Source organism: Herpailurus yagouaroundi, unplaced genomic scaffold (genome assembly GCF_014898765.1).
Source record: "Herpailurus yagouaroundi ecotype Mexico unplaced genomic scaffold, PumYag 182, whole genome shotgun sequence".
In the NCBI taxonomy this organism is placed as follows: domain Eukaryota; kingdom Metazoa; phylum Chordata; class Mammalia; order Carnivora; family Felidae; genus Herpailurus; species Herpailurus yagouaroundi.
Genome location: NW_024412413.1, coordinates 45,740,577 through 45,758,725, shown reverse-complemented (window position 1 = coordinate 45,758,725; position 18,149 = coordinate 45,740,577). Strand labels below are relative to the sequence as shown.

General features: G+C 41.7%; 1 protein-coding gene across 1 annotated transcript in view; it reads left to right on the top strand.

Moving 5' to 3' along the window:
• Positions 1 to 6,081: 6,081 nt before the first annotated feature.
• TRHDE (thyrotropin releasing hormone degrading enzyme) overlaps positions 6,082 to 18,149 on the top strand; it is a 387,000-nt gene continuing 374,932 nt past the window's right edge. Inside the window, exon 1 of the mRNA XM_040491410.1 lies at positions 6,082 to 7,013. Within this exon, the coding sequence (XP_040347344.1) occupies positions 6,097 to 7,013 (917 nt within the window). The 5' untranslated portion in view covers positions 6,082 to 6,096. The remainder of the gene's footprint in view (positions 7,014 to 18,149) is intronic.

Genomic DNA, 18,149 nt, shown 5'->3' with positions numbered 1-18,149 from the left:
GCGATGAAGTAACATTGCCTAATTTGGAATTCCAGCTCTGCCACCTACAAATTAAATGACTTTGGGCGAGGTATTTCGTCTTGCTAAGGCCTCAGTTTTCATCTGTCAAATGGGGGAAGTAACCGCATTGACCTCATAGGTTTATTTTCATGATTAAAAAAGATAGCATAAAGTGCTTAGATAAATACCTGGTGCAAGATGAGCCCTTGAAAAATCTTAGCTATTATTTCCATTAATTCTTTCTGCCATATTTATCTAGAAACATGGGTTTGAACAGCTAAAAGTGATGGTAAAAACCATATTTACTATTTCCACTTCTTGAGCTACTAGACAAATCGACTAGTTTAACAGAAACATCTCCAGAGACTTACCTAATTTCTATTTTGTTTGTAGAATGTGGTACATACTATGTTTTTGGTTTTCATGAATAAACTGTACACATTTCCATGACACAGTTTTTGCCTTTTTATGGAACTTTCTGACTGAGATCATAAACCAAAAAGCCTACAGTGAACACTGAAGAGTTTTAACTTGGTGTTAGAACCCACAAATAACAACACAACTTTCTCGAGATTGTAATTCTCTCCTCTCTGGATATAACGTTTAATGTTGGAATTGGTAATGACACTGTAGATATTTGATTACACTTTTATATTGGCCATCTAGAGGGGACCTTTTGTGTTGTAAGACTTGTTCTGTTTTGGTGAAAGTGTAATTATGAGACTTTCCTAAGACTAATAACATATAGTAATATATTAATGCTTAGGGAATGTTTTCTTTTAAAAAAAAAACTTTACAGTTTTACAGATTTTATGTGAGAAAAAGAGACACAGTCAAATTAGATATAATTTCCTTTCAGATTAATATTTTTAAATAAATAGAAGTCAGACAACTAACAGTTAAATCAGGGTGTTAATTACAGTTTGCAAACTACAGACATCATGAAATTACACTGTCTCAATTATGGCTAATTTTATTTTATTTTTATTTATTTATTTATTTTTTATTTATATATGAAATTTATTGTCAAATTGGTTTCCATACAACACCTAGTGCTCATCCCAAAAGGTGCCCTCCTCAATACCCATCACCCACCCTCTCCTCCCTCCCACCCCCCATCAACCCTCAGTTTGCTCTCAGTTCTCAACAGTCTCTTATGCTTTGGCTCTCTCCCACTCTAACCTCTTTTTTTTTTTTTTTCCTTCCCCTCCCCCATGGGTTCCTGTTAAGTTTCTCAGGATCCACATAAGAGTGAAACCATATGGTATCTGTCTTTCTCTGTATGGCTTATTTCACTTAGCATCACACTCTCCAGTTCCATCCACGTTGCTACAAAAGAATTATGGCTAATTTTAAACAACTCTCCTCATTCCCTCTTTAAGATCTTGAAGACTATTCTATCTAGAAGAGTGTTTCTTAAATGAAACCCCTCAACAATGTCAGGAGGTGCAGTGGTTAAATGGCATGAACTTTTGAAATCATGCAATATAAAAATATTAATAAAGTTGGCAATAAGGTGAGTTTTCTCAAATTAAAAATTTCATCAAATTATCACAGTCTCCGGGCACCTGGCTGGCTCAGTCAGAAGAGCATGCAACTCTTGATCTTAGTGTTGTGAGTTCAAGCCCTATGTTGGGCATAGAGCTTACTTAAAAAATATATATATATATGTGTATATATATATATATATATATATATATCTCACAATCTCAAATTTCAAACTGCCTTTTTATAATTGCCACATGGCGGCACCACTTTAGCTAGTAAACAGACTTCTGTCGTTCGTTGTCAGCATTAGTCTCTAATTGTGTGGGGCCTTCAGGAACACATCCCACTCAAAACATATCAGTCCTGTTCACTGGCAGAGTGGCCGTGGTTGTTTCCTCCCCAAACTCCCCATGTTTGTGTTAGTGCGGTATATTTTTATGAAGTTTCTTTACCCATGAAACTTTGATTTTTTAATTGAAAAAATTTTTTTCTTCTCAATAGAGAAACAATTAAAAATCATGGGAGAGCATAAAGAGACTAGTATGTTAGCTCTGGAATCTTTTTTCACAGAATGAAAAAAACCAGGAGAGACCCCTGAGCACGAACACATCAAGAAACTGAGTCCTAAAGTAACTGTGTTAAGATAATGTACGGGGGTGAGGGCAGACTGGGATTTAGTTCTTTCTTCTGAGACAAGCTACTTCTGGATGTGAAGTGCTCATCACACTTGAAGGACTGAGTCCTTAAGGACACTTAAGCTGCGCCTCTACATACAAACCAGAGTGAAGGGAAAAAAAAAGCAGCTCTGGTGTCAACAGAATAAAGACTGAAGCTGGTGCATTCGCTCAGAGATAGTTCACGTTGATTATTCACAGGACCAAGGTGGAGATTTAATTAAAAATAACTTCTGTCGGTCTCATGTATATTAAGTGTTCGCACTGTTTGCACTTTTACAAGTCTCTTAAATCAACTATGGCTACAAAAGGTCTTTAAAGACATTTGTTGGTTAAGAAAATGGTTATAAAATTCTCCCAACAATAAATGTGTTTTGGAGAGAAGCGTCAAGCACTCTGGAAAGTCTTATCCTGCTACAGGGCTCTAGCATTAGCAAAGTGCAAGCTGTCTTCAATTTAGTGATTGACAACACTGAAGGCAACTTCTTAATAGGAATATTAGTGAGTCATCTCTTTAATATTTTGGTTAGGTACATGATCTGAAATTTTGCCTCTTATTTTTTTCGTGGTTTCAGGGTAGAATGCACATTCTCTAGAAAAACAATATTAAAAATTATTTACAAAGTGCTTCTCAGAGGAAGGGTGCTATACACTTTCAGAAATTAAAAAAAAAAGGAAGAGCTTACTGGGACCTTTTCATAACACTGATATGAGACGAAGAAATATTTACCCACTTGACCTTGATATTGAGTTTATTGGATGAAGTTACATTTTAAGAGAATCAATATTTTAATAAGTTGTGTCCACTCTGTATTAATAAGGTTGTGTCTGCTCCACTTGGGTTTCAGAAATAATGCATCCACTAATTTAATCACAGTCAGCAGCAACTTTACTAATTGGTAAACATATACTTAAATTCTCAACTATTTGAGAGTTGCCTTGTAGTAATTTTCAGAAGTACATAAACACATCAATAAAATGCAAATAAGATTAAAAGAAGTCTTCTTCGAATCTTTTCTAAACTAATATCATTTTAGAGAAAGGTCTTAAAGATCCCATAGTGGGTGAACTCTTTATTTAGGTAGTGATTCTAAGACTCCTAGATGTTCCAGATCCCTCTGATAGTCCCAGTGAGTTGAATCCATGGATGTTAGATCGTTAATCCTGAAATGCCAGATTAGTACCCTGAGGTCAGAGAAGTCTGGTGACCTGCTAAGAGTCACACAGTGCTTTTTGCCGGTCTGTACTCTATTTCCTGATTCTGTGAAAACAAACTAACAAATCCCAACTCCTCAACTCTTAAAATGCATACAGCCAGATACATATGGACAGCAAGAGCATGGAGATTTAAAAACAGAGCAGAAAAAAGTAACTTGAACAGAATGTGGCATTTCCCTTGGTCTGTTGCTAGCGGCCCACATACAACATGCTTAAAAAAAAAAAAATCCCACCCGGTACTTCTTTTCATCATCATTTAAAAATGATTCAAATGGACCTTTAGGATGTATGGCTTTGGGCATGTAGCCCATCTGGGGATAAATGGAAAAGAGCTTCACTGAGCAAGGCTGTGTTTTCAGTGGTTGTCAGGCTACAGTTGATGTGTATTCTGTCTCTTCTTGTTGGTCATGCTTTGAAAGCCAAACACAACATTTTAGCTGTATATTTTCAGGACTACAAAGCCAGTAGCATTTAACGTTCCCTTTTGCAAGAAAAATAATTATGGACATGATTTTTAGAATGCCTTAAGGATTTGAAGATGCGAAAGAAACATGTAAAAAGGAATTACCTCTTTTTATTCTGTTTTTTCCCCAGATTTTTATTTAAATTCTAGTTGGCTAGCACTCTTTTTATTCTTTATTTTCTATTTATTCTTTTTTTTTTTTTTTTTTTTACTGATTCTGAGCTCCATCACACTTTGTTTTATTAAAAACTAGAGACATCTGTCTCTAACAACCAAGTTGTTACCTTTGGGGTGGCTCTTTTCTGAATATTGTTCCAATTCGAGTTTTTTTGCACAGATTCTAAGGGTTGGATATCCCATGTACTCGTATACACTCTGCACCATAATTTAAAACTTCTATAAACTTAGACAGACAGCAGTCCATAAGCAGCCAATTGTCTATGACCCTGTTTTGATGCTCGTGCCTCAGCAAAACTTCCTATTGATAACTGTTCCAAAAAAGTTTAAACTATCTTCCTGATAACACTAAAAACTGCAAAAAAGTAATTGTGGCTGAATGAAGTGAAACACTAATCAGTCGCGGAATATATTTGTTCACTGCTTTGGTAAGTCTCCAGTGATGGGGCTCAGATCCCCAGCTTTTCTCAGTCTGAAGTTTTTGGTCTTGGATGTTACACTGTTGGCATTATATTTTAATCATTTTCCCAGTCTAAAAATAGGAATTATTCATTGGGAAAAATATTTCTTTTCTTTCGCCTTGACTTCTGGAGGCTTCTAATGCTTCATTGCTAGCCTTTATTTTAGTACTGCACACCTGGACACATCACACTGTATAATATCTGTAGTCAGGCTTTGGAGAATTTGTTTCAATTTACATACAATCCTCCAAATCCTCAGGCGAGCTAGATGTGAAATCTGATCCTGCCACAGCTCCCCAGCAGGATCTTCCTTCGCTGTCGGTGTTAATAGCCGGAGGCTTCAAGGATTCCCGCCCCCCCTCCCCGGGAGGCGCGATGGGGCTAAGCAGTCGGGAAAAGGGGAGACTGCGGGGCTGGCTGCGCTGAAGATTTACAATGTACTTCTTGCAGGCGGCTCAGCAACCCCCTCTGTGGCTGTGGGTGTCTGGTGTGACAGAGCGGAGAAAAGCTCTCTAATCTCCCAGTGCCTGCCTCTGCCGCTCAGCCGCTCCCCTCCCTCCCGCCTTCCCTGCCTCCTCGCGCTCTCTCGCTCTCTCCTTTGCCTTTCTCCGGGAGTTTCAGTCCCCGAATGCAGCCAGAGTAGCCTTGGCAATCTGGACCTGGAGACTGTGTACACACACACACACACACGCACACACGCGCACACACATGCACACGCACTCGCACACACGCACTCCGGCTCTCCCCACGGGGACACAGAGCAAACCCGGAGCTTCATCTACCTGAAGGGGATGGCCCGATCGGACACTTCTTGCTCACTTGTCATCTCCGGAGGTCAGAGCAACGTCGGAACGAGGGAGGCTCGCTGTCCGGTCTGCAACCTCACGCCGTTTGCCGCCACCGCTGCTTAAAGTGTCCAGGGTGGAGGAGAAGCCTTCTTCAGGGCAGATTCCCGGCGCGGCTCTGCGGCCCTGGGACTTCGCCCGCCTGGTTCACCCCGCTCTCTTCTTCCCCGGCCATCCTCTCGCCCCCGGCTGCGGAGTGCATGGCTCGGGCGCCTCCGCTGCTGCCGCCGCCGCTGCTGCCACGAGCACATCCCACCCAGAGGACTGAACGCCGTCGCTGGAGTGGGGAGAGAAAGCGGAAGCCCTAACTTCCCTCTCCACCGCTCCCAGTCCTTTCTAGCGGAGGACCCGTTGGAAGGCTCCCGCCGAAAGGCGGGCGAGAGCTGGGCGCAGGGGAGGGCAAGCCGGGAGCCGCAGGCGCACAGGGGCGGAGGCAGCATGTGCCCCGGCGCCCCGCGCCGGCCGGAGAAGTAGCGCGCGGTGGGGCGAGCGAGACGCTCCTTAAGTTGGGCGCGTCCCAGAGCTCGCAGCCCCGCGCCTCGGCCGCCGGGGTCCGGAGAGAGGCGGGGCTGATGGGGGGCGCCCAGGTTGCTGTCGCCTGCGGCCAGAACCCGTCTTAAAAGAACCCGGGCCGGCGTCTTCAGGGTCCCAGCTGGCGTCGCGCCCTCGGCCCGCGTGCGCTCTCTGATGCCTGCGCTGGCGGTGGCCCGGGTGGCCCGCTCGCGGGGGGTGCCGGAGGGGGCGGGGGAGGAGGAGGAGGAGGCAGTGTGATGGCCCTGGACGGCGAGCGGGGGGAGCAAGAGGAGGAGAAGAAAAAGAAGAAGAAGAAAAAGAAGAGGAAGAAGAAGAAGGAGGAGGAGGAGGAGGAGGAGGGGGCTGAGAAGAGCAGCTCACCCTTCGCTGCCACGATGGGGGAGAACGACGCCGCGCTCCGGGCCGGCGGCAGGGGGCTCTCGGACCCCTGGACGGACTCCGTGGGGGTGCGACCCCGCACCACCGAGCGCCACATCACGGTGCACAAGCGGCTCGTGCTGGCCTTCGCCGTGTCCATCGTGGCGCTGCTCGCGGTCACCATGCTCGCGGTGCTGCTCAGCTTGCGCTTCGACGAGTGCGGAGCTAGCGCAGCGCCGGGCGCCGACGGCGGCCCCGCCGGCTTCCCAGCGCGCGGCGGCAACGCCAGCCTTCCGGGTTCGGCCCGGCGCAACCACCATGCCGGCGGAGACTCCTCGCAGCCCGAGGTAGGCGGGGAGGCCACCCCTGGGACCCCGTCAGCCCAGCCGCCGTCGGAGGAGGAGCGGGAGCAGTGGCAGCCGTGGACGCAGCTGCGCCTGTCGGGCCACCTCAAGCCGCTGCACTACAATCTGATGCTCACCGCCTTCATGGAGAACTTCACCTTCTCCGGGGAGGTCAACGTGGAGATCGCGTGCCGGAACGCCACCCGCTACGTCGTGCTGCACGCCTCCCGGGTGGCGGTCGAGAAGGTGCAGGTGGCCGAGGACCGGGTGGCGGGGGCTGTTCCGGTGGCCGGCTTTTTCCTCTACCCGCAAACCCAGGTCTTGGTGGTGGTGCTGAATAGGACCTTGGACGCGCAGAGGAATTACAACCTGAAGATCATCTACAACGCCCTGATCGAGAACGAGCTCTTGGGCTTCTTCCGCAGCTCCTACGTGCTCCACGGGGAGAGAAGGTAGGGAGGGAGGCGGTGCCCGGCGCCGCCCCACCCAGCCAGGCTGCTTAAACGGCTGGGCGGCCGGCGACCCCAGGGACCGGGCTGGCTTCTGAGACCCGAAAAGCGAGTGGTGGGGGAAGGAAGCGTAAGGTGGGGGTAGGACCATTACCCAGACCCCTTGGGATCTCCCACATACCCGGGCTTTCACTGCTGCCAACTCCACAGACTCATTCATCAGTGCCAAACAATGAATGCCACCCCCTCCTCTAGTCTGGAAACCCCACCCGTCAAAGTTCCTTAGCTAGCGTAGTCTAGCACAGGTCTTTTTAAAGTGTAGTGTGAAATCTGAGCGATACCAGGGTGGCATCAAAAGCCTGCCAAGATACGGTCCAGGGAAAATACGTGAGGGCCAAAGGCCGGGGCACATCCAAGTAAGAAATCAGTGCAGGGCAAATCGTTCCCTCCCCCTCAACGTGCCCACCTCGCCTATTATCTGGCAGGCGCAGAGTAGAGGATGACTTTGGCTGCTTCAAGTTTTCCAAAACTGGAACTTGAGATTCAGAGCAGTAAGAGCAGGTCCAGGTGACAGACTAAGGGGGAGGCTGACAGGGACCCGGGGAGGCTGACAGGGACCCGGGGAGGCTCCCATGGTCAATGCCAGCGAGAAATTTCCTTGCAAGTGCTGCCAGCTGTCTCTTACTGCAGAGTGACTCCAGTTTTTTGTTGTTCTTGAGTTACTGCCTCTGGAAATGACTCCAGTGGTGAAAAGAGAGAAAGCTAGTGTCAGTCTCAAATGCCTTGTTAACGAGTGCCTTTGATGCTTTTTAGATTTGGACCGTCTTTTATTCTTTATTTTTTTGGAGAGGCTGTGGGGCTCTCCACCACTTGTTCAGAGCTCAGACTTTGGAGTCAAACAAAAGTGGGTTCGAATCCCAGATACAACTGTGACTGTGGTGAAGGCTCGAAGAAGCTGACGAATCTAAGTCACCAGTTGCTGACAATGACCGCCTTTAGTGCTTATCCAGCGACGTATGTTAACTCACTCCTACAGGAACCCTATGTGGAAGGTGCTGTCCAGGACACTTCCTATCTTATAGATAGGGACATGGAGGCAAGAGGTCAAGTCATTTGTCACATAGTGAGCTGACAAAGCAGGGATTTAGACCCAAGCAGTTTGACTCCAGAGCCCGGACTTTTAGTTTTAATTTGATAATAGTAATATTCTCACAGGATTGTTGCAGGTGTCCATGAACAAATGCATTGAAAAGCACTTAACCTATACCTGGCATATAGAGTGTCCACTATAAATATTGGCTATTATGAGTATCCTATGGTAGTAAGCATTCAAGCATATTATTGTATGAATAAACAAGTGATTCTTGCTTTTTGCCCTAATCCATTGCATTTAAAATAACCTTGAGTCATTAATGAAATGAGTAGAGGGCCCGCAAACAACCAAAATGAACTTAAAAAAGAAATCGACAACCTTAGAAGTAGAGGCAGGCTGGAGATTAGCAGTGATGCCCCTAGCAGAGCCTCCCCAGTTCTCAAATGATTTTCACAACAGCAGAAAACTGAGGCTCAGAGCAGCCCTGGGTGCCTGAGATCAGCAGGCTTGTCAGTGGAGAGGTAGGACTTGAACTTTGGTTTTCTGATGGGCCAGGGCTTGTGGTCTCTGCGAACTCACAGAAGAAGTTTGTTATTGTATAGGAGACTGGGAAATTTCACTGTGTTGTGGGAAGACACAAAAGTTTTATTCTTTTATAGTGTGCTATGAAGTAACCTCAGATAAATTTTCCAATGGTTTAGTAGCTGTGGGATAGCTAAAGCCTCCTATAAGTAAATGTATAAATTATTCACTTTCAAGCTCCTACAATCAGAAGTGGATAATTTAAGCCTCTTCTACCACTTCCTTCAACATATTCTGAACAATACAGATTAAATATATTTTTTAAAAACCCATGATCATATCAGATATGGGAGAAAAGGCATATAAGGCAAATTTGCATGTTGTGTTTGGAAACAAGCTTATGTTGAAATGTCAATAGTGGGAGTTGCATATCATTACTGATAAATCTTGCTCTAGTGAAATAAATACTTCCAACAAATCCTGCTTTTTTTTTTTTTTTTTTAAGCCATGCCAAAATGTATTTGGTGGAACTGAGCTTGTTTTGGTCAGCGCTTTCAAATTAACAGGACTCTTAAAAAGACCAGATGTTTCTGCTTGACCCGTAACTGATTTCTTGTACGCCTAGTGCATGTTTGTGTTCAAACTCCCTCCCAATTTTCTCCCAAAGACGTAAATAACTTGGTTGAAAGTTTAACCTAGTGTACATGTGGCTAAACTCTGCATCCCAAAGAAAATCAGGATTCAGTATTTCTGGGCATCTCAGGATGGTTTTGTTTCTAAATAGCATCTTAGAGAAAGTCCTTATTCTCCTTCATATTTTTTTTTCCTTCAATACCAGAGTGAATATGATAATTTCTTGAATGTTTCTAGCTGGAGTTGATATGGCAAAGACAATCTAATGAGCCATTTCACAATTATGTTAATATTACATATATTAAAAGTTTTTTGATTTTTTGATTGCTGTTGTTACTATGGGTACTTGGAACACTTTATTTATTTATTTATTTATTTATTTATTTATTTATTTATTTACTTCAATATATGAAATTTATTGTCAAATTGGTTTCCAAACAACACCCAGTGCTCATCCCAACAGGTGCTCTCCTCAAAACCCATCACCCACCCTCCCCTCCCTCCCACCCCCCATCAACCCTCAGTTTGTTCTCAGTTTTTAAGAGTCTCTTATGCTTTGGCTCTCTCCCACTCTAACCTCTTTTTTTTTTTTTTTTGGAACACTTTTTAAACATACTAATGTCAGGAACTTCGGTTGGTGATGATTTTGTTCCCCAAATGCTCTGTAATCTGGCATTTAAAAACACACTTTCCAAGAGGACATAGATGCAAATTCTAAATTTTCATTTGATTAATGATTAAATAGCTTGATCTTTAGTTAGTCATAATTTTTGCCAACTTAATTGTTGGATAATTTTTGTAATAAAAATAAATACTTATGCTGCCTAATGAGGAGTCAAAGTGAACAACTGGAAATATTTAAAGAACAGTACTACGATTTGGTCCACCTTACTTAGCTTCTATGGAAACACCACATTAATACCCAGTCAATCTGATTCTTTGGTTTACTCCTCAGAGGTCTGAGAGGAAGAAGTCAGGTGAGGGCAGGAAAATTAGATTTCACTACTGTTATATACTTATGACCCCTGGAAGGTTTTATCCCCCACTAGGTGTTGAATGGGACCTGGTGTCCTACAGGGAACACTCAACATCCCTAGTTCCCATCCTGCACTGGACGATGGTAGAGGGACCCACTCCTTCTTAAAGCCCAAGGCTCCTCTACTTTCTGTTGAGCATTTGGCTAAAGGGAAAATTCACCACTTGTTGAATATTGCAAATAAGTTTCTCTCAGATTTGAAATGTTTGCACATGGCAGTCAGTTATCTCCATTAGGCAGAACACACACTCATTTTTGCCTCAAGTTGGTGTGTGGTAGGCAGATAAAAAGGGTGTGTATTTATGCCACAGGATCCTATAGTAGAATGTACTTGCTTAGAATTAGGTATAGGTTCATTTACCTGAAGTAATTGCCGCTATCGGGTAGCCAGATGGCAAGCATATCCATGTTCAAAGTAGGGTACCTTATTTAGAACCAGATGGTTGGACTCAAAGAGGAAATTTACTCAAAGTAAATGAATATTTTATTCACTTTCAAAAGGGAGACTATTTTTCTTTGACAAACTTTGACTGGGTCTATAATATGCCACAGTTACAGAACACAAAATAAAAATAAGTGGTCTTTTTCTATAAAGGGTATTTAAAGAGAAACCATGATCTCCAAGTAAAATTGGAAAATAACACTGTGGTTCTCAAAGAGAATTGCAAAAAACTCTTTTGCAGGAATCTTGTGGAGAGGCTAGAGGATTTTATGGATAAGCATTTGATCTTTTGTGGTATTAGTGTAGATGGTTTGATGCCTTGTAGTTTTCTGGACTGAATTGATAATCATGATATTTAATAAAAACAAGAAAACCACCACATAGCTTTTGTATTGAAAGCAGCCTCATTTCTCCCATTCACTCTGGTGAGGAGATATTGTTACATGAGCAAGCTGGAAGTCATGTCTTTTTGCTCCTCTGTAGAAGGCTCTGAACTGAAAAACTTGTAAAAAACCATTTGTGTCTGTGAAAACTTTTTTTATATGGTTCCTTTATGGACTTAACTCATTGCCTTTCTGTCAGACACACGTAACCATATGGCCAAACTGAGTCCAGTGCTAGATTTTGGTCACAATTTAGAATGCCACCAATAAACCTAATCTACAAAAATCGTTTCACAAATGTTTGTTCAGTTAATAACGCAGTTGGGTGGGAAAATCCATACAGTTGGTGTTTATCTTGCTGTGTTTTCATGATGCCATCTTATTTGATTACTCTGGATAGTAATAAAATATACACTTTCTCTGAAAGAGTTAAAGTAGTTTTTATTTATTCAAAGTACTCTGAAGCCTAAACAGGGCCTATCTGCTCTGGATCTCTTTCGAACAAGATGGATCTGTGACTGGTTTTCTGGTATTTGGTTTGCAAAGCATGTTTATTTCCTCAAACCAATTCTCACCAATGGGGATGGGAATGGGCTTCAGGCAGTAGTCCAGGGTGATGGTTTAGGTTTGCTGAGGATGGGGACATTTGTCCATGTGATGACAGGAAAGAATGGGACTCCTTTAAGCACATCTGCAAAGGATGGTATAAAAGGAGCAAGGAAGAAATGATTAAGGTTTAATACATAAATGTTTTACAGTCTGTAAGGAAGGGTGTTCGTCATCACCCCATGTTCATTATCCCACCGGCCAGCAATGATAATCATCATCACTGTCAAGGTGGTCAACTTCCTTTTAATTGTTTGTCTGTCCCCTGTGTGCTTTCAGATTTGCAACAGTGGCTGGGGTCCTCCAGAGCTTTTCAAAGTCCCATGTCATCCTGCTTTTTGCCACTAGAGAGTAGACAGTAGCAAGTCGACTGTCACTATGTTGAATGTGGGTGAATATAAAGATAAAAGATACTCCCCACTCTTCTCAGTTTCCTGGCCAATCTGGAATGATGCATGTGGCCACAATGGATGGTGGTGTTGGGAATAAGATTGGCAAGATAAGATGGGGCTGAATTGGGGTGAGGGGCCCCATGCTCACCCCTCCTGACTTCTCTGCTCAGTTACTGAATAAATGAGTGACTGGGTGGTTTAAGGAGCTCTAGCACTGTTTTTTCAGAGATGGGATGAGCTGATCCTTCCTAGTTTAGACCTACGTTCACTTGCAGGGTGAAGTTTTACTTTAATTATTCAGATCTTTCCCTGGGACCACACAGATGAAAAAAAATCAGAGGAATGGGTAGAAAAAGAATGAAGTTTTAAAGTTACCGCTCTTGGTTACTTTTTATCTCTTTTAAGAACAGTTTCAAGCCACTTTTGGTTATGTTGGTGGATGGAAAAGATGTGTGTGTGTTTAGTGTGTTCAGGGACTCTGAAACCAGGCTGCCTGGGTTCATGTCCTGACTCTGCTTCTTACTAGCAAAGCTAGCTTTATGACCCTGGCTGCATATCCTAACTGTTCTGTGTCTGGTGTCCTCATCTGGAAAATGGGGATGATGATAGGGTTATTGTGAGGATCACATGAGTTAAGTAATAAAACATTTAGAGCAGTGTCTGACAAATGGTAAACACTTTTGTGGGTATTAATATTATTATATTATTCTATGGCTGGAGATCTACTCTTTGCACTGGTACAGGGTCATAGAGGGTCAATATTTTTACCTTGGGGTTTCTCCTACTAGCAAGGCCGGGGTGGGAATTGTCCTTGTAGCCATTGCTTCCACTGCTCTTTGTTTTGCCCCACAAGCAAAATTCAAAAGACAGAGGAGAAAGCAGAGCCTTTCCACCATGAGGAAGAGAGCGAAGAGAAGCGCTATGGTATTGCCCAGCTAGAGAAACGCCATGCTTGAGCCAGACATGATGAGATGGAGAGGGCTGAGAGAGCAGGAAGAGAATAAGGAAACAAAGGGAACAGACACCTCTCTGATTATGGTGCTGCTCTCTATCAGCAGTGAGAATAGCAGAGGTCGGGGGGGGGGGGTGCCCTCCTTGTCACTGGAAGTCGGTGCATCAAATTGTAAAACCCCGAGGACCAAGGGAGAGGTACACCAGTCATTAGCTATTGTTCTCAAGACTTTGAGTTCTGACAGTAGCAGTATTTTATAATACTTACACAATGCTTTGCCTCCTTCCAATAGTAAACAAACGAATCTCAGACACTAGTTTATTTGTGCCTATGAGAACCTAATAGTATGGCTTGCAGAAGTAATTTTAGTGCATTCATAATATTCTTCATCAATGGTGATCAAGTACTCAGGACTCATTTTTGATAAGAGTATTTAGTACATAAATAGGAAAACAATTATGAATATTGTGCTCTGTTTTTATAACACGATTATTCACATATGCACCACTTCCTACATACATATTGCTGGCATTATTGCATTATGTTTTTAGTTTACTAGAATGGTTATTTAAAAAAAATAGATTACACGCTTGCTTATAGCACTGAATATTCAGCAGGAGTACTTTTCTGAAATGGCAGAGGTTTAATGACTCATTGAAGTACATAAAAACACACAGTCTAAACAACGACCCATTTTGGCTTAAAATGTTTTGTCATTGAGTAATAATTTGCATTTTGATTAACAACCTTAACTTTAAATGGGACACGTGTAACTTCCATGACCTTGTCAACTGAGTCCATTTACTGCAAACAGTTGAATAGTAACTAGATGTTCCATTAGAACTTTTCGTTAGATATTGGGAGTTTTTATTATCAATCTGAAAACTCTTGCAACACCAGGCAGATTGCTATTGCAATGGAAGCAAGTTCAAAGATCATTTTTCACTGCTGTATGTGTGGTATGCATAAATGTGGTCCTAATGGAAACCTCTCCAACGGGGCATGCCCTTTGTGAGGTTCTCCTGGTTTTGGTGGGCTCCACAGAGAAAAGCCATGAATCAATCTGCATGCTAACAGTGTCATGCAAATGTTGGTTTCCTCTGCATATTTTAACTTTATGAAAAGGCAAACTGAAAATAATGGAACAGAAATTGTTTTGTATCACATACAGTAATTTGTTGGCAATATCAGCCAACGTTAATGCATTACTTCTGCTGAATCTTATCATAATGACTTGACACAAGTAGCTTGCCTAGTGAACTTCCGCAGAAATAAGAAGAAATCAATTCTCTGTATCCTTCAGAAGCAACACAGAGCTCTATGCCCTCCTCAGCTCAACCAAAATGTCAAATAGACAAGTTGTTAAGAAATAAAGTAATTTATTTTAGATAGAAGAGAATTAAAATACATGTATATTATTTACGTTTTTCTCGTTATGCTAAAGTGGCATTCTTGGAATGACACTTCTAGATGTCACTTTTGGAAGTGGAATTTTTCATGGTAATAGAGAGATTCATTAAAAGATGAAAATGATTTTGTTTAAAGAAGCAGGAGAAAAACCGAAAACGAACTACTTGTCCCTATTACCTTCTGCCTCCTGCTGTTTTATATTACTTCTTGCTGCATTTGCATATGTATTTTGGATCCATACTGTATATTACAATTTTTTCTATTTTTAATTAATTTTTTGTACTTCTTCTATCTGGTGTCCTGCTACCAACTCAAACTTACTTCGAATTTACTCAAAACCCAAATTCATTATTTTCTACTCCAGTCACCTTCTTTAGAGGCCTCTCTGCTGTTTTTAATGTCAGTGAGCAGAAGAGAAGTGCCCCTTCCACCAGTCGAAGGCAACCCTAAAATACATACAATGAAGACAGAATTCTATTTTTTTTGAAATCCAGCAGAACCTGTTGCCTGTTGAGGGTACTGAGCCTTGAACTAGGTCTCTTTGTTAGACAGGAGAATATCAAGGGTGAGAGGGGTGTTAGAGATGGACCAGAAATACTGAGTCCTGATAAAATGAGAATCTGTGAGCGAACAGACAGCGCACTAACTTAATAAGTGAGTCGATACTTTTTTAAAGGCTTATTTCTGTGCTACTTACAGTCGACTTGCTCACTTCGTCATCTGCTTCTGACCTTTAAAACACTACCCAGGCTTTAAGATCAATTCTTAGGCTTCTTCCTGCATAAAGCCTCTTCAATTCTTAAGGCCAGCAGTTCTCAACTGGGTAAATTTTGTGCCCCCCCCCCCCCACCCGCGCCCCAACGCCAGGGTACAATACAGTTGCGGTGCCTGGATATGTTTTGGTTGTCACAGCTGGGTGGGAAATGCTCCTGGCATCTAGTGGTAGAGGCCCTGGATGCTGTTCAACATCTTAAAGTGCAGAGGACAGCCCCCCACAAAGAATAATTATCCAACCTTAAATGTCAGTAGTTCCAAGATTGAGAAGCCTTGCTTCAGGAGAATGTAGGTTCTTCGTACATTTTCCTTCTTTGTCATGGCTTTTTGTAGAATGCCGGTTTAGGTATTTGTTTAATTTCTTTTATTAGAGTATAAACTCCTTGAGGGAATGATGCATATATATTTATCTTTTCTCTTCAGTATTGAATAGTCAAGAATGATGATTAAGAGAAGCAAATGCATTATAGAGCTTGCAGTAAAAAGCTATTTAGTGGTAGTGTAATTTACTATTAAAAAATCTCATCAAATAGAGAGAATATTTTATTTCTGAATATTGTACAGTTATAGGATCTTGAGCTTGGAAAAGACCTAAAAGTAATCTCATCCAACTGTTCTTCTTCATCAAGGGACTTCTTTTGATTTCCTAAATACTGAATTGAAATTCCATTGCAATCGTCCTCAGTTGCCAGACTGTGAAATTGGTATTTCCTCATTTAGACATTATCAGAATATATGGTGGCCCTCTGTGCATAGATATATACTGTGTGTGTGAATTCATTAAGAATATTAATTGCAGAAAAAGTCACTAGATGATCTTTATATCCCTTTCAACCCTGAGAATCAGTGATTTAAATTGCTAGCTTTACTAACATATTTACGTACTACGTAAGGCAAAAAGAGGCTGCACAACATGATTCTTCTGTATAAATATTTGGTTTATTAATTTCTAATTAACCCAGAGTATTTAATCTTCTACATCTAATAAATTCCTACCCATTAATTGCTTAATGCCAAACACACCTTTGATTTTTACTTAATGACTAATACATTCTAATAGCATCCCCTCTGTTGAACTCTTGTAGAACTTTACCCCCAATGTTGTTACTTGTGTTTTTATGTATATGTATATATTTTTTCTTTTAAGTTAGATTGAAAAGACCTTAAGGACAAAAATGGTTATATTTTTTAAAAAATCCTACCACGTACTTAATATAGTGAAAAGCTCATACACAGCAGATCACATCTATTTGTTCGGTGGTGGAATTGGAGTCCTCAGATACTTGAAAGTTAAAAAGGAACACTTTTTCCTTGTATATGAAATCCTGTAGATAAATTTTAAACAGCTCAGGAGAGAAATATCAAGCTCAGTGGATATTTCAATTAATAAGATGGAAAGATGAGATACAAGAACATTAGGTAAGACAAAAGCATGTGGAGAGAAATTGTAAATGGGTACATGTTAACTAAAAGGTAGCGACATTTCATTAACTATTACTGTCAAAAGAAAATCATAAGGAAAAATACTACCATGGTACCGGCAAATTTGGAAAGAAGAACCTTTGTTACCAAAAGTCGAATTAAAACATTGTTTATAAATTACGGCTAATGATTCATTTTACTCTTCTTGAAATACAATTACTTCTTACCCAGATGCAGAAAATGTGACTGCTAGACACAGCTTTGTACTAATTGCCAGTATAAACTGTGGACAAATCACTTAACCCTATTGGAACTACTTTTTCATTTTAGAAATTTATGAGAGCTGGACAATTTGTTTCTAAGATTGCTTCCAACTTTAACCTTATATTCATCTGAAGATTTGTAGTTAAGACTTTCCCATATATTATATCATTTTATCATCTCGACAGCTTTGGAAGGAAGGCCTAGAAAGCATTATTATTTTCCTTCTACTAATGAAAAAAATAGGCTCAGGCATTACCCAAGCCTGCTATGTAGTAGCCCAGTACTGCTCCCAAGCTAACTCCCAAGAATCCTCTCTCTGAGAGTATACAATTCATCTTGAAAATGTCTTATTTTTCTCCATTTCAAAACTAAGTTTTAAAAAAGTAGGCTCTCAATGATAAATGTAAGCTTCACAATGTTAAAATGGTATGAACTTTTACATCTGATGGTTGAGCTAGGGATAGCCAATAAGATTCAATGCACATATCAACTCCTATTAATTGGTAGTAGCTGCCTCAAGTGCTATGCTAAGAATAATTCTGAGGCCAAGTTTGGGTTCAGTGGGAAAGTGAGCCATGTTAGATTAACCATGAACACTGTGGATGATGGAGAGAGGAGTGGTGGCAGAATTACTTATAGGGGAAAGGGCCTTTTATATATATTTTTAATGTTTATTTATTTATTTATTAATTTGAGAGAGAGAGAAAGAGAGAAAGAGAAAGAGAGAGAGAGAGAGAGAGAGAGAGAGAGAGAGAGAGAGAGCATGAACAGGAGAGGGGCAGAGAAAGAGAGGGACACACAGAATTCAAAGCAGGCTCCAGGCTCTGAGCTGTCAGCAGAGATCCCAATGTGAGGCTTGAACTCATGAACTGTGAGATCACGACCTGAGCTGAAGTTGGACGCTTAATTGACTGAGCCACCCAGTCACCTGAGGAAAGAGCCTTTTATTTTTATTTATTTTTTATTTTTTTAAAATAATTTATTGTCAAATTGGTTTCCATACAACACCAAGTGCTCATCCCAACAAGTGCCCTCCTCAGTGTCCATCACCCACTTTCCTCTCTCCCCTCACCTCCATCAACCCTCAGTTCATTCTCAGTATCCAAGAGTCTCTTATGGTTTGCCTCTCTCCCTCTCTGTAAATTTTTTCCCCTTCCTTTCCCGCATGGTCTTCTGTTAAGTTTCTCAAGATCAACATATGAGTGAAAAC